The sequence below is a fragment of the Phyllostomus discolor genome, chromosome 9 (genome assembly GCF_004126475.2).
Source record: "Phyllostomus discolor isolate MPI-MPIP mPhyDis1 chromosome 9, mPhyDis1.pri.v3, whole genome shotgun sequence".
Taxonomy (NCBI): domain Eukaryota; kingdom Metazoa; phylum Chordata; class Mammalia; order Chiroptera; family Phyllostomidae; genus Phyllostomus; species Phyllostomus discolor.
Window position 1 is genome coordinate 14,802,390 of NC_040911.2, and position 13,022 is coordinate 14,815,411.

Consider the following 13,022-nt stretch of genomic DNA (forward strand, 5'->3'; position numbering starts at 1 on the left):
ATGATCCTAAATAATTATGCACTTCATAATAGAGCCTCAACTTACATGAGGGCAGAAACTGGTAGGACTAATAGAAGAAATTAATCCACGAGTATAACTGTTTAATAAAGCAAGATGCTCAGACATCTCTTTTTCTGTCTTTTGCCTGTAAGTCAATTCTAACCCTGACTCACCAGATAGTAATTCTCAGACTTCTATGATTAAACTCTGAGACGAATATATGCAGCTATAAATTGTATGCGATCAGAAATTTTATGACTGTGTCCTATCTCAGTAGGTTGTATGATGCTGTTGTTGGATTAAAGAGATGTGATTTTTTTTCCAGAAGACCTTGTTTTTTCACGTGGAAAATGGAGCTTCTCTGCAGCAACGTGTGACAGCTTCAAGTTAGGCTCAGGGTTGATCCCAGCTCCCTCTCTCTGCACACCTCTGTACTGAAGAGCCAGGTCCTTGCTGTGTATGACCAAGTTTATCTGATGTAACATGTAACAAAGTTACTGATGTAACAAAGTTATCTGATTAATGTAACATGTAACTTTTTCATTAAAAAACTAGCTTTGACTTATCTTATTTACTTTAGTTCTCTTCATGTCTTCCCTCGTTTGAAAAATACAGATGATACCTGACACTAACAAAAATTTAGAAAACGAAGGAATAGATTGGTATTTGCAAAGTCCTTGGGAAAAATGCACTGACTAGTTGCCTGTAAACATTAAATGACGTGGAAAAATTAAAAAGAGATCTGGATTTTTCTGACCTAAATAAAGTATTTTCTAAAAATAATACAGAAGATGGAGGAATAATTTTTGATTGAATGCTTGGATTTCATGTTGGTAGAATGAGTGACCCACATAACCCTTTATTTTATCAATTTGACTTTACAAGTGACAACTCAGGTTATAAAATACAAGACTTAATGGGAAACGGTTATGAAGGAAAAGGGATGAATGAACATGGGAGATCTGGAGATTGTTAACATAAGATACACATATATTTTTTCTCCAACGAGGTCTTTTCTCCTCTAGTTCAGTAACAGTATTCATCTTTTGTAAAGATTCTTCCAAATAGCCTTAGAAAATTCACCAGGTGTAAGGCAATGCAGGTGCTTTGGACCTCAGGGAGTGGAAAGTGAGAAAAGAGTTACAAACAGAATGGTATGTATTATTAATGAATCACCCTAAGGCTGTCCTTAAAGACTGCTAGAAAAGGCCTGTAGGTTTAAAAGACACTAACCTAAAAAAATCATAAAAGATAAAGCCATTCTTAGCGGTACAGTCTGAGTAATGATCTCACAGAATGACCTTTTCTCTTCCCTCCCACTTCTCCGAGGACAACCAGTGCTGGGGTGGGATGGATCTAACTCTATCACTCGGAATCTTCTCAGCATCCCATGGTATTACAGCTGGAACCCGTTTACGTTTTTGTCCTTCAGAATGAATTGAATGTCACCGTGTTGTTCACATTTTTTATTTAAGTTATTTAATTTCAGTAAATAAATAATTTCATGCATTTGGAGAGTTATCTGAGTTTAAAAAACTAGGACCTTCAACTATTTTTAAAACTGTATTGGATATAGTCGATGTGTTTATTTTTGCTTGAAAAAATTTTAAAACCTCACCTAAGGATAGGTTTATTAATTAGAGAGGGAGGAAGGGCGAAGGATGGTGGGGGGGGGGGGTGTTCAGAAAGGCAGGAAGGTGGGGGGAAGAGAGAAAGAGAGATAGAGAGACACAGAGAGAGAGAGAGAGAGACATTTATTGGTTGCCTCCGCTATGTACCCAGACCAGGAATCAAACCCACAACCTAGGCATGTGCCCTGGCTGAGAACTCAATCCACAACCTTAGGATGCACGCATGGCCGAAGCTCCAACCAACTCAGCACCCAGCCAGCCAGGGCAGTCAAGTCCACTATTTTCAAAACTGCACTTGATGTAGTCCACTTTTAGAAAATGAAGACAAACCAGAACACTATAGATGTCATGGTTTATAAAAGCACAATTCAAAGCCTATGTAACTATACTGTATATATTTGCTAAACCACTGGTGTGCAAAATGATAGAAAGAGCAATGCCTTATTTACATGTACAGGTTTTAACTCTAAAAAATTGCAAGCAACTTTACTTTTATTATCTCAGGTTAATCTCATAAAAAGCTCATAAGGCAGCGGCATACCATCCCACTTTACAGATCAGAACACTGGGCTCGCAGAGTCCCACAGCACGGGAGTAAAAAGGCTCCTGTGCCCCATGGGACAGTGACCCACTCATTGTTAGAGACAGCACGCAGACCCTCATTGGTAGCATTGGATTCTGAACAAATTTAATCACAAATGGAACACCCATTTTCTTAATCTTTGTTTTTGTTTACTAAACAGTCCAAAAAAAACATTTCCAATGAGTGTTATAGGAAGGATTTTCAATAACATTTAGAAATAGGTAATAAATGTGTCTTAAGAACTAAGCATTTTCACTGAGGCAACACTTTAACATTTTTGCAATAACAATGCAAATTCTGATGCTTAACATGTCTTACAAAGACCAACTTCTTCACCCCCATTAACTCTTTTTAAAATCTGTTAAATCCCTGACACCATAAAATAAAGAATTAAAAAATATCCTTTCCCCACATTTTCACAGAAATACTATAAGGTCAGAGTTTAAATCCCTTTCCGACATTAAGCATCATGGCAGAGAGAAGAATATGGATCTAAACCCAGAGAGAAAATCCCATCCAATTTCACATTTATTTACTTTTTAGTATGCTTAGACTATATTTTTAAAATATGAGTCTTTTGAGTCATGTCCTCTATGAAACATCATTGAAAGGAGAATAACAATGAAAGCAAATAATAATTGAATATTCATAAAAATAACTCAAAACATCTTTCCATAGGGGTGGGGGTAAAACACTTCAAAGGAAATAATAAGTGGTCATTAAAACTCTAAAAATGTATTGTACATTCTTTCTTTTATAGGGTAATACCAAATTATAAGAACATTAGTTTAGTGGTTTAGTGATCTCTGCTAATCCACATCAGTGATGCTGAAAGATTTTAACGAATTCTCCTTATGTGATAGTTTTCAATGGGCTGATTACATTGGAAGAACATAAATCTTTGTAGAAATATTTGCCATGTTAGTTGAATCTTAGTTGGAAATGCCAGGGCTGTACTTGTACATTTATACATTTTGTTGATTGTTTTCTGACCCTCATGAGATATTATTTTTTATCATTTCCATTGCATGCATGAGGGCTAGAATATTATACTTTAAAATGTTTAGTCAAATGGATAACTCAAATCTTATTTTATAAATGACTAAATTTTGGTCAGAAATCCAAAGTCTGTTCCAAAATGTTTTTTTTTTCAATTAAATTATATATTCCACCGTCATTTGTGGTTCCCCTAATTTATTTTGTTAACAAATAAGTGTGCAATAATGCTAAACATAAGTCAGATGGTAAATACTCTGTCTAGAAACTGATCTTGTTTTTATCAAGAATTTTCACTGTAGAAGCTGTCCAACCATTTCTAACAAGGGACTTGGGTTTTGCAGCCTTGCTATGATGGTGTGGGCTCCCTCTAGCTTGCCCATCCCACTGATTATGACCATAAACTGTAAACACCAAAAGAACAGGAACACCTCAACCACAAACTATTGTACATGGTACCTGAGAGTTATATAAAAGCAGGCAGATGGCTGAATTAAGTAAAAGCTTGAAGAAGATAGGAAAAAGGAAGCAGGCAAACAAAAAGCAAGAGAAGGGGCAAACAGAAACCAAAACATAAAATAGTGACCTAAATTCAACTATTTACATAATTACATTAAAGTTTAATGGTCTAAAAACTCCATTAACAGGCGTTAAATTTTCAGAGTGCTGAAAATAGCAGGGCCCCGCTATATACTACATCTGAGAAACAGAAACATGAAAATAAAGATATAGGTTGAATGGGTGGTGATCACACAATACAATGTACAGATGCTGCATTATAGGATCACATGCCTGAAATTTATGCAATTTTCTTAAGCAATGTCACCCCAATAAATTCAATAAAAATAAAGACATAGGCTGAAAGCAATGGATGGAACATAAAGATACTTAAACAACAACAAAACACTACTTTATTTTATATATTATGGCAAGACGTGGGACCAAAAGTAGTATAAGCTGGTAGAACTTAAATACATATGTACACACAGGTGTAGGGGGTGTGTGTGTGTGCAATTACTTGTTCCCGATAAATTTTAAATGTATCGGTGAGATAGGGTCCTATCCCATTTCACCTTCCTAGCTCTTGGGAACAAACATTCCATAGCAAGGGAAACTTCTTGATTTCTCGTTAAGCATTTGGAGAGATTTGCCGGTGTTTATCTCCCCAAAGCCTCGACTTAACTAGACTTGCTGACTGCTGGGGAGTTTCTCTGTGATGAAGAGCACCATTAACAAGGGGACACGGTGACACAGCGCGGTGCCCTTCACGAGTTCATTCTCAGTCCACACCACGTTCGCACTGCCAGGAGCCTGTGCAGTGCCGCGGGAATCTGTCCCTCCGGTGTGTGGCATCGAGATGAACGGGCAGGGACAGGGTATGGTGAATAATGGATAGATGGCAGTCCCCTGACACAGGTTTGATAGCCATAAAAAATACAAGTTTCGTGATTTCCTTAACGTTCCAACTCGAAGGCTGACTGAGAGGATATTATTTCTAAATGCCAAACCAACAGAAATTGTGCAGATTTTCAGTAGGTGCTTCTCTTATTAGTGTGTGAAGCCATTACAGGGGAAATGGGTCAGCGCAATTTTCTTCTGGTACTTAAAAATCTTTTCTCGCCGGTGCGAGAGAAGCTATTCAAATTCAAACCAGGCTTTTCCTCACAAAAGCTCTGTGTGTGAGAGACATTGCAAATTAAGTAGCGCCACCCTTCTCAAAGGGCTGCATTTGAGGAGGCCAGTGTAATTCACTGCAAATAATACGTGTTAAATCAGCAGATATAATCAATTTGATTTTGCTTTATAAGAATTGTTTCAATTCTATATAAACCCTGGATATAGCATATCTTTCTTTTATGTCCCTCTGTTAATGATATGATTTCTATTGCACTATGGAAAACCAGAGATAAAATGAATATGAACTTTTACATAGCCTAGCCCTCTCTGAATAAACAGATTTTCAATGAGTTGTTAATATAGCATAACTGAAGTATTACATTCAATAAACTAAGTACAAGTACAATAAGAGAACTTGGGTTGGAGAAGGATCAGAAATATATGTAGACAAGAGTCTGATAAGTCTAAGTCGCTGGCCTGGTGGTACATTTTCACAATGGAATACCACCTGACTGTGAAAAAGAAGGAAAATTTACCCTTTGCAACAGTATGGATGGACCTGGAGAGCATAATGTTGAGTGAACTAAGCCAGTCAGGGAAAGACAAGTACCATATGATTTCACTCATATGTGGAATCTAATGAACAAAACGAACTGACAAGAAAATAGAGACAGACTCAGAGATGGAGAGCAGGCTGACAGGTATCAGGGTGCGGGTGGAGGCAGGCAAGCTGAGGGGTGGTGGAGAAATTGAACAAAAAAAAGGAAAAAAACTCGAGGATGTGGAAAACACTGTGGTGACTGCAGGGCTGTGGGAGGGGTGGGGAGAGGGGGAGGAGGGTGTGTGGGGATAGATGGTGATGGATGGAGATTTGGGGTGCTGAGCACACAATACAGTGTACAGATGAGGTGTTGCAGAATTGTGCACCTGAAACCTGTATAATTTTGTTAACCAGGGTCACTCCCATAAATTCAATAAAAAGGAAACAAAAGATTTGGTTTTTCATTTTGTTGTTTTACTATCATAATGACATAGCTAGCCATAAAGATTTATCTATAAATGCAAAGGGAAAAGAAGGTAATGTGACTAAATAATTCAAGGATAAAACTGACAGACTACCTTTCTGGTAAGAAAAAGATAAAAAATGTGTTGACTTTCATTCTATAAGAATTATTAAGATTAGAAGTTTCCATTTATCAGTAAAGGAGAAGATTCAATATACTTTTCATATCCTTATGATACAGGAGCAAGGGTACGCACTAGGGTACCACCCCTACAAACCTTTCCAGATAGAATTCCCCAGTTGAAAATCCAGAGAGGAAAAATGTGTGTGTGTGTGTGTGTAGAGGGACAGAAGATAGAAGAGTTGTTTTAAGAAGTAATATATGCTGCAGATTAAAAAATAACATTCCAAATAACTATTGTTTCAAGGAAGAAAATAATTTCAATATATGATTTATTTCCCTTCATAGAATAAAGAGCACAGTTACTCACCCAGCCTCTCAATGGAATAGTATCGCTGTTTGCTATCCACACGCACTGTCTCAGCGTAAGGGCTCCCCACTCCGTAGCCGATGATGTAGCCCCGCACCACGATGTTCGGGTTCAAGGGAGGAGTCCAACTCATGATGATGCAGTTGGTCTGGGGCCTCACATGAAGCGAGCTTGGCTGGTCAGGGACCTGTGATTCTGGAAGTCAAAGGCAGGCATCATCAGCCCGTCTGGTAATAGAACACACAGCCAGGTGCAATTCCCACTTACACAAGACTTAAAAGCATATTTCATAGAGGCTCACATGTGCATCACTTATGGCCCACGTTCCTCCCTGCTTCAGCACATGTTAGATTTGACTTTCACAGAGTTTCTTAAGCACAAGAGGGTGCTGAATACCTCCCATTCATCTTTATTCTAATCTTTTTCTTTGGGCTTTTTTCCTTCTATTTCTTCTGAGGTATTATTAATAAGGTCATAAATTGAAATAGCATTGATCATCTTAAAATGGGGTTTCCGCCCTTAGAGCTCAGTGCAGATTAATGCAATCTTTGAGTTATTTTCCAGACAGTGAGCGCATATGTTGTACCTGTCCTCAGGTTGGCCCAGCAACCAAGAATCTTCAGTCTACAGAGCTCAAGTAGTGGAAGTGTGGCCGCCAGAGCCATTTAGGAAGCAAGAGGTCTTGCGATAAGGAAGATTCACTGGCCAGATGAAATATGGACAAATACAGAACTGACCAGTCAAGCCCAGTCAGGTTGGAATTCCTTTGTGTTTCCTCTTGCCCCTTGACCCTATATAACTAACTGACCAAGTTCCGTAAAACCCTCCAATCAAAATGTGCACTGCCCGCACTACCACAGGCTATCTTGTTCTCCCAAATCCTTCAAAAAGACTTGTCCAGGCACCCGTTTGAGAAGACAGATTTGAGTGGTGCTTCCCACCTCCTGCGAGTCAATTTGGCATTTCATAAATAAGCTCTTTCTTCTCTCAAAGGCTAGAGTTATAATTTTGGCACCTAGGCACATTGGGCAGTGACCCCTTGCTTAGTAACAAAATCAAGGCAGATAGAAGAACAATAGAAAGGAAAACAAAATGTCAAAAACTGTCTTTCCCGAGAATTATTTACTTTGATTTACCTTAAAATAAAAATGAAGGAAAAAGGACTCATGAGCATGGACAACCATGTGCTGATTGCTGGGAGGAGAGGGGCATAAAGGGACTAAATGGTAATGGAAAAAATACAATAAAGATGAGATAAAAAAATAAACACAGAAATCTCTTCTCAAGAAATTGTCAGGAGAAATAGTTTGGGGTCAGGATTTAGTCAGCACGGTTAGAACAGTCCCTGACCTATGCTGAAAAGTGCACTGATGAGCCCAGAAAGGGAGACAGTGGCCTGGATGTAAGCCTCACAGACTTCGAAGTGTGCAAATTTGGTTTAATATCAGGCTCTGTCATTTACTAGCTCTGTGTCCTCTTGACATTTCTTATCTTCTCTGAGTTTGGCTTTTAATGAAATTGGCATTCCAAATATCGACGGACACAAAGCTTGGGCTCTGGAAGTATTAGAGTCCAAATTGCACTGTGTACTCACTAGTGGTGAGAGACCTCGTGTGTCCTCTCTTAGCCTCAGTTTCCTCACGTGCAGAGTGAGGACGAGGACAGCAAAGGTCTCCTACGGTGATGAGAAAGTTTCATAAAACAATGCACACGAGCACTCTCAGTATGGGTAACTGTCAGGGAAAGGATGCACATGCTGTCCTGCCATAGAGTTACTTTTAAGGATGTTTTGTGTTGAACGTTAATAAATTGGCATTCTGATTTTTTATATCATCATTCTTCTTGATGATCCCATCCTAAAGAAATGATGTACTTTCTGGGCACTTATCGTCATCCAATTAATAAATATTTATAGAGCAACTGCTATCTTTGGAGTATAGGGCGGGTTACCATGACAATCAGGATACAGGAGAGAAGGAATACGGCATACATTAAAGCCTGCACTCTTAGGAGTTTATAATTTAATGGGAAAGGCAGACAAGCAAAAAGGCGGTCATAATGATATACTATTATAAATATTTCTATGGGTTTAATAGAGGCACATGTAATCTATTCTTTAGAATCAGTAGGTATTCTGGGAATAAATTCAAGAAAGAATGTGTCCATATAAACTTTATAGTCCATTAAGTGTTTAGCACAGTTCCTAGGATTTAATAGATATCAAAAATATTGGTGATTTGAACTTTATTCAAACTATTTGTGTTCATTATTTTTCTCCTAACTGAAAATCCCTAATGGTGAAATGTGTCCAATTATGCAAGATAATTTGATGATTAAAGGTAATATTATATTTTTCTCCTTCATGAAATAGCCAAAGGAGATGCAAGTTCTACCAAATTTACCCACCATCAACACACATACTTTTAGCTTAAGTGATATATAGAAGTGTGTCTTTCACCAAAGTTTTAAAAATAGTACTATACCAACAGCTTCTCAAAAGATGCTGCATTCTAAAGAAGCCACATCAACACCATATTCTAAAAACGCCTTTTTCATCTGAAGATACCCATTGGTGAACAAAAAAGAGACAAGCTCTTCTTTGTCCTGAAGAAGGCTGCAGTGCAATATGCAAAGGCACCATCAAAAGGTTATCTCAAAACATGAGTATAAACCTCAACAGCAGAAACACAATGTACGTGAATGATTCCCCACTATAAACCCTAAGTAAAAATAATAAAAGAGATGAAAGGGATGGGTTGAGTACTTAAATAAGCCAGTCAGAGAAAGACAAATAACATATGATCTCACTTATATGTGGAGTCCAGTGAACAAAACAAACGGACAAACAAAACAGAAACAGAGGCACGGACACATGGCACAGACTGACAGCTGTCAGAGGGGAGGGCAGTTGGGGAGCTGAATGAAAGAAGTTGAAGGGATTAAGCAAAAAAAAAATATATATATACACACACAAACTACATAGATGTAGACGATAGATGTGGTGATAACCAGAGGGAAAGGGGGCCAGTGGGGAGGAAGGAGACCTCGCTTTGGGCGATGGGCACACCGTGCAGTGTGCAGATGGTGTTTTGTTGAGTTGTGCACTTGAAAGCTGTACAGTTTTGAGAACCAATGTCACCCCACTAACGTCAATTAAAAATACTTCTCAGCTCTATTGCCACAAAGGCTCTCCCGTGTCCTTCAAATGTAATGGGCTCTATAATAAACTCTGTTTAACACATTTGAAGCTTTTACAATAAATAATTATTGAAACAATAAGATAATTTTACATTTACAAAATGAACTAAATAGTATTCATATTTTCTGCAATTATTACTTTTAAAAAACAACATAGAAGCCTAGAATTTTAATGATAGTATTCAAGACCTTTTAGAATAAAAGGAGAAAATATATAAAATGTTTTCAGAACACTAACTTCCTCCATCTTTCTACACACCATAGAGTGGCTCTTCTGCAAGTCAGTTAAGTTAGTGCCCACAGAATTACATCTGTCTGAGCTCTGAGGGTACCATGGGGAGGAGTGTGCACATTAGCTATTGGAGAAGAGGGGCTGTTATTACAACAACACACCTTACTCTCCACTCCTAAGTCCTAGATCCTTACCTTAAAACAACTTTAGCATTACAAAAGGGCGTTAATATATAAGAATATATGATGCCTCCACATCTAAATACTTAATGGCCTTCTACCACTCAAGACCGTAGGGTCAGAGAGAAGGGTGCCTTTTAAGGCAGTATTAGACCTAATACCATAAGACCTAAGCCATTCCTAATACATGGCCTCATTGTAAAGATAACTGTGTTAGGAGACTGTTCATAATCTAAAATAGCCTGTTTGTGCTGCCCATTCACTTCTAAATATAGACGGAAATGACAATTTTCCTTGTATCCTACGTGGGTGAGATTTTTTCTAACATAGATGACGTTGTGGTATATGGAAGTAGTTACTACAGGAGTGGACGAACTATAAAACATCAACTCAGAAAACCTGCCGTGGAAGCTGTGTGACAGGAATACTCTTTGGAGGCGGAAGCTGAAATTCGTTTCTCAGAAATACACGAAAGCTTTCACAAGTGCCTCTAGGACAATGAGTGCACATATAAAGCGTAGATAAGAGCAAGGCAATTATTGAAATAATCTGAAACCAAAGAACACATTTTCCCTGAAATATCCAAATTAATGAGGCCCAAAATTTCTACTGGAGTCTGAAATGTTAAGATAACTAGGTCAACTGCCACTCTTGATTATTCTAGGAAATTATGGATCCTTGGTTTAATTTGATTCTAAAGGACATTTATTATTCTTTGAGTGGTCATTATAGATTTCCACTAATGAGCAGTGTTCGCATATGACACACGAAGAAATTTATCAGATGAATCCCTGTGACTTTTAGACAATTACTGTGGATCGCCAATGTGCCAGTCATAGTATTATCGTACTATAGGTGTGGGGGATATAGTTTTGGGGAGGTAAGACCAACACAAACAAACAAGGAAATCCTGAGATCTTGGTAAGTGCCATGCTGACGGTATAGCAACTGACCCCCCAAGGGAGGTATCACTGGTAGAGTCTGACGTGAATGATCATAAAGAGCCAGTCAAGCAAACATCTGGGTGGAAAGCTTTATAGGCAGAGGAGACAGCTACTGCAAAACTCTTATGGCAAGAGTGAGGTTACTGTTTAAAAACAAAGAAGGTCATTGTGCCTAGAGCATAGAGGGTAAGAAGGAAAATGAAGAAAATAAAACGTGAGTTACCCAATGGGAATGTAAAGCAGTGCAGCTACTATGGAAAACAAAAAGACAGTTCCTCAACAAATTAAAAATAGAATTACCATGTGATTTCCACTTCTGGGTATATTCCCTAAAAAACTGAAAGAAGGAACTCTAACAGGCATTTTACATACCTGTGTTCATAGCATCGTTATTCACAATGGCCAAAAGGTAGGAACCACCCAAGGGTCCATCAACAGATGATACACAGACTGGGGCAGGTAGGTGCAATGGAATGTTTTCCAGCTTTCAATAGGAAGGAAATTCTGACACCTGCTACAACCTGAATCATCCTTGAGGGCATTATGCTAAGTGAAATGAGCCAGTCACAAAAGGACAATTGTATAATTCTAGTTATATGAGGTACTCAGAGTGGGCCAATTCCAAGAGGCAGGAAGTGCACCGGTGATTGCTGGGGCAGGGGGGAGGGGTGTTATGGAGCTGTTCAATGGGTATATAGTTTCAATGTTGTAGGATGAAGAATTCTAACAAAGGGTGGTGGTGATGGTTGTACAAAAGTGTGAATGCCCTTAATGCCATTGAACTGTACCCTTAAAATGGTTAAGATGGTAAATTTTACTTAGGGTGTATTTTTAAATGTTTTTTTTTTAAAAATTAGGAGACCCAAAAATGCTTTTGTACTTGTCTGGGTGGCCACTGTGGAGATGAAGTGGACATGTTTGGGAGATTTGGAAGGCATATTCAACAAAGCTGTAGACTGGATGTGAGTGGTGTGGGAAAGAGAAGACGTAATGGTAACCCATGCATCTTTGGCTTGGGCACCAGGTAGATTGATGTACTGAACTAAGGAAAAGTAAGTGAGTACTTGGGCCGTGTTAAATGTAAGATTCTTGGCCCTGGCTGGCATAGCTCAGTGGACTGAGTGCGGGCTGTGAACCAAAGCATCGCAGGTTCAATTCCCAGTCAGGGCACATGCCTGGGTTGCAGGCCATGGTCCCCGGCAACCACACATTGATGTTTCTCTCTCTCTCTCTTTCTCCCTCCCTTTCCTCTCTAAAAATAAATAAATAAAATCTTGAAAAAAAAGTTTTGCATTGATAACATAAAAAAAATAAATGTAAGATGCTTAGCAGTCATACCTGTAGAGATACAAGGGAAGTAGGTGGATATAGAGTATGGGATTTGGTGCAAGGCCATGGTCAGGTACATAGATGTGGAAGCCCGCCAGCATACAGAGGGCATTTAAAAATAAATGTGTATGAATAGAGATACAGTGTATGAAAATAAAATAAATTGCAAATAAGGTCATGGTATTGCTCCACTCCAATCCTCTCCCACCCAAAGTCATCCCATACCAGGCTCTTTACCACGGCGTCCTTGAAAGGTCATGTGTGGTCTACCCCTTCCCCATCCCATCTGTCACTTCCTCTTTGCTTACCTAACCCCAGCCATCCACTGCACACCGGACACTGCTGTTACTTACACATGCCAGGTGCGCTGTGGCCTCCTGGCACTTCTGCCTGGGAAGCTATGCCTTCTTCCTTGACCTCCTTCAGGTTTTGTTACTTAATTTCCATCTGCAGCCTTCCCGGGCTACTGCATTTAAAATTGCAATCCCCCCCCCAATCTCTTAATATTCTAATCTCCTAATAATCTTCTCTCATTTTTTTCCCTTTAGGATTTATTACCACTCCTTCTTCTACCTTTGTTATGAGATTATTTCATTAGCCTTTGTCTCATCCTTTTCCTTCAATTCTCCAGGAGTTAGAACAGTTCCTGGCACAAAGTACAAATATGGAAGCAAAGTTCCCATTTCCTAGGAGGTTCAATGCAATTGTCATAATGCCTAACTGTCATTAACTATAAAATGACCACAGTTTTCTACAACTCTCCCCCAAAGATAAGAATTTTAAGAAAAAGAATGGAATGACATAGACATGAAACAAGAT

General features: G+C 38.7%; 1 protein-coding gene across 1 annotated transcript in view; it reads right to left on the reverse strand.

The window, feature by feature from the left end:
- DCC (DCC netrin 1 receptor) overlaps nucleotides 1-13,022 on the reverse strand; it is a 1,018,954-nt gene that overhangs the window by 141,995 nt on the left and 863,937 nt on the right. The window contains exon 15 of the mRNA XM_036010199.1: nucleotides 6,322-6,516. Coding sequence (XP_035866092.1) covers nucleotides 6,322-6,516 — 195 coding nt within the window. The remainder of the gene's footprint in view (nucleotides 1-6,321; nucleotides 6,517-13,022) is intronic.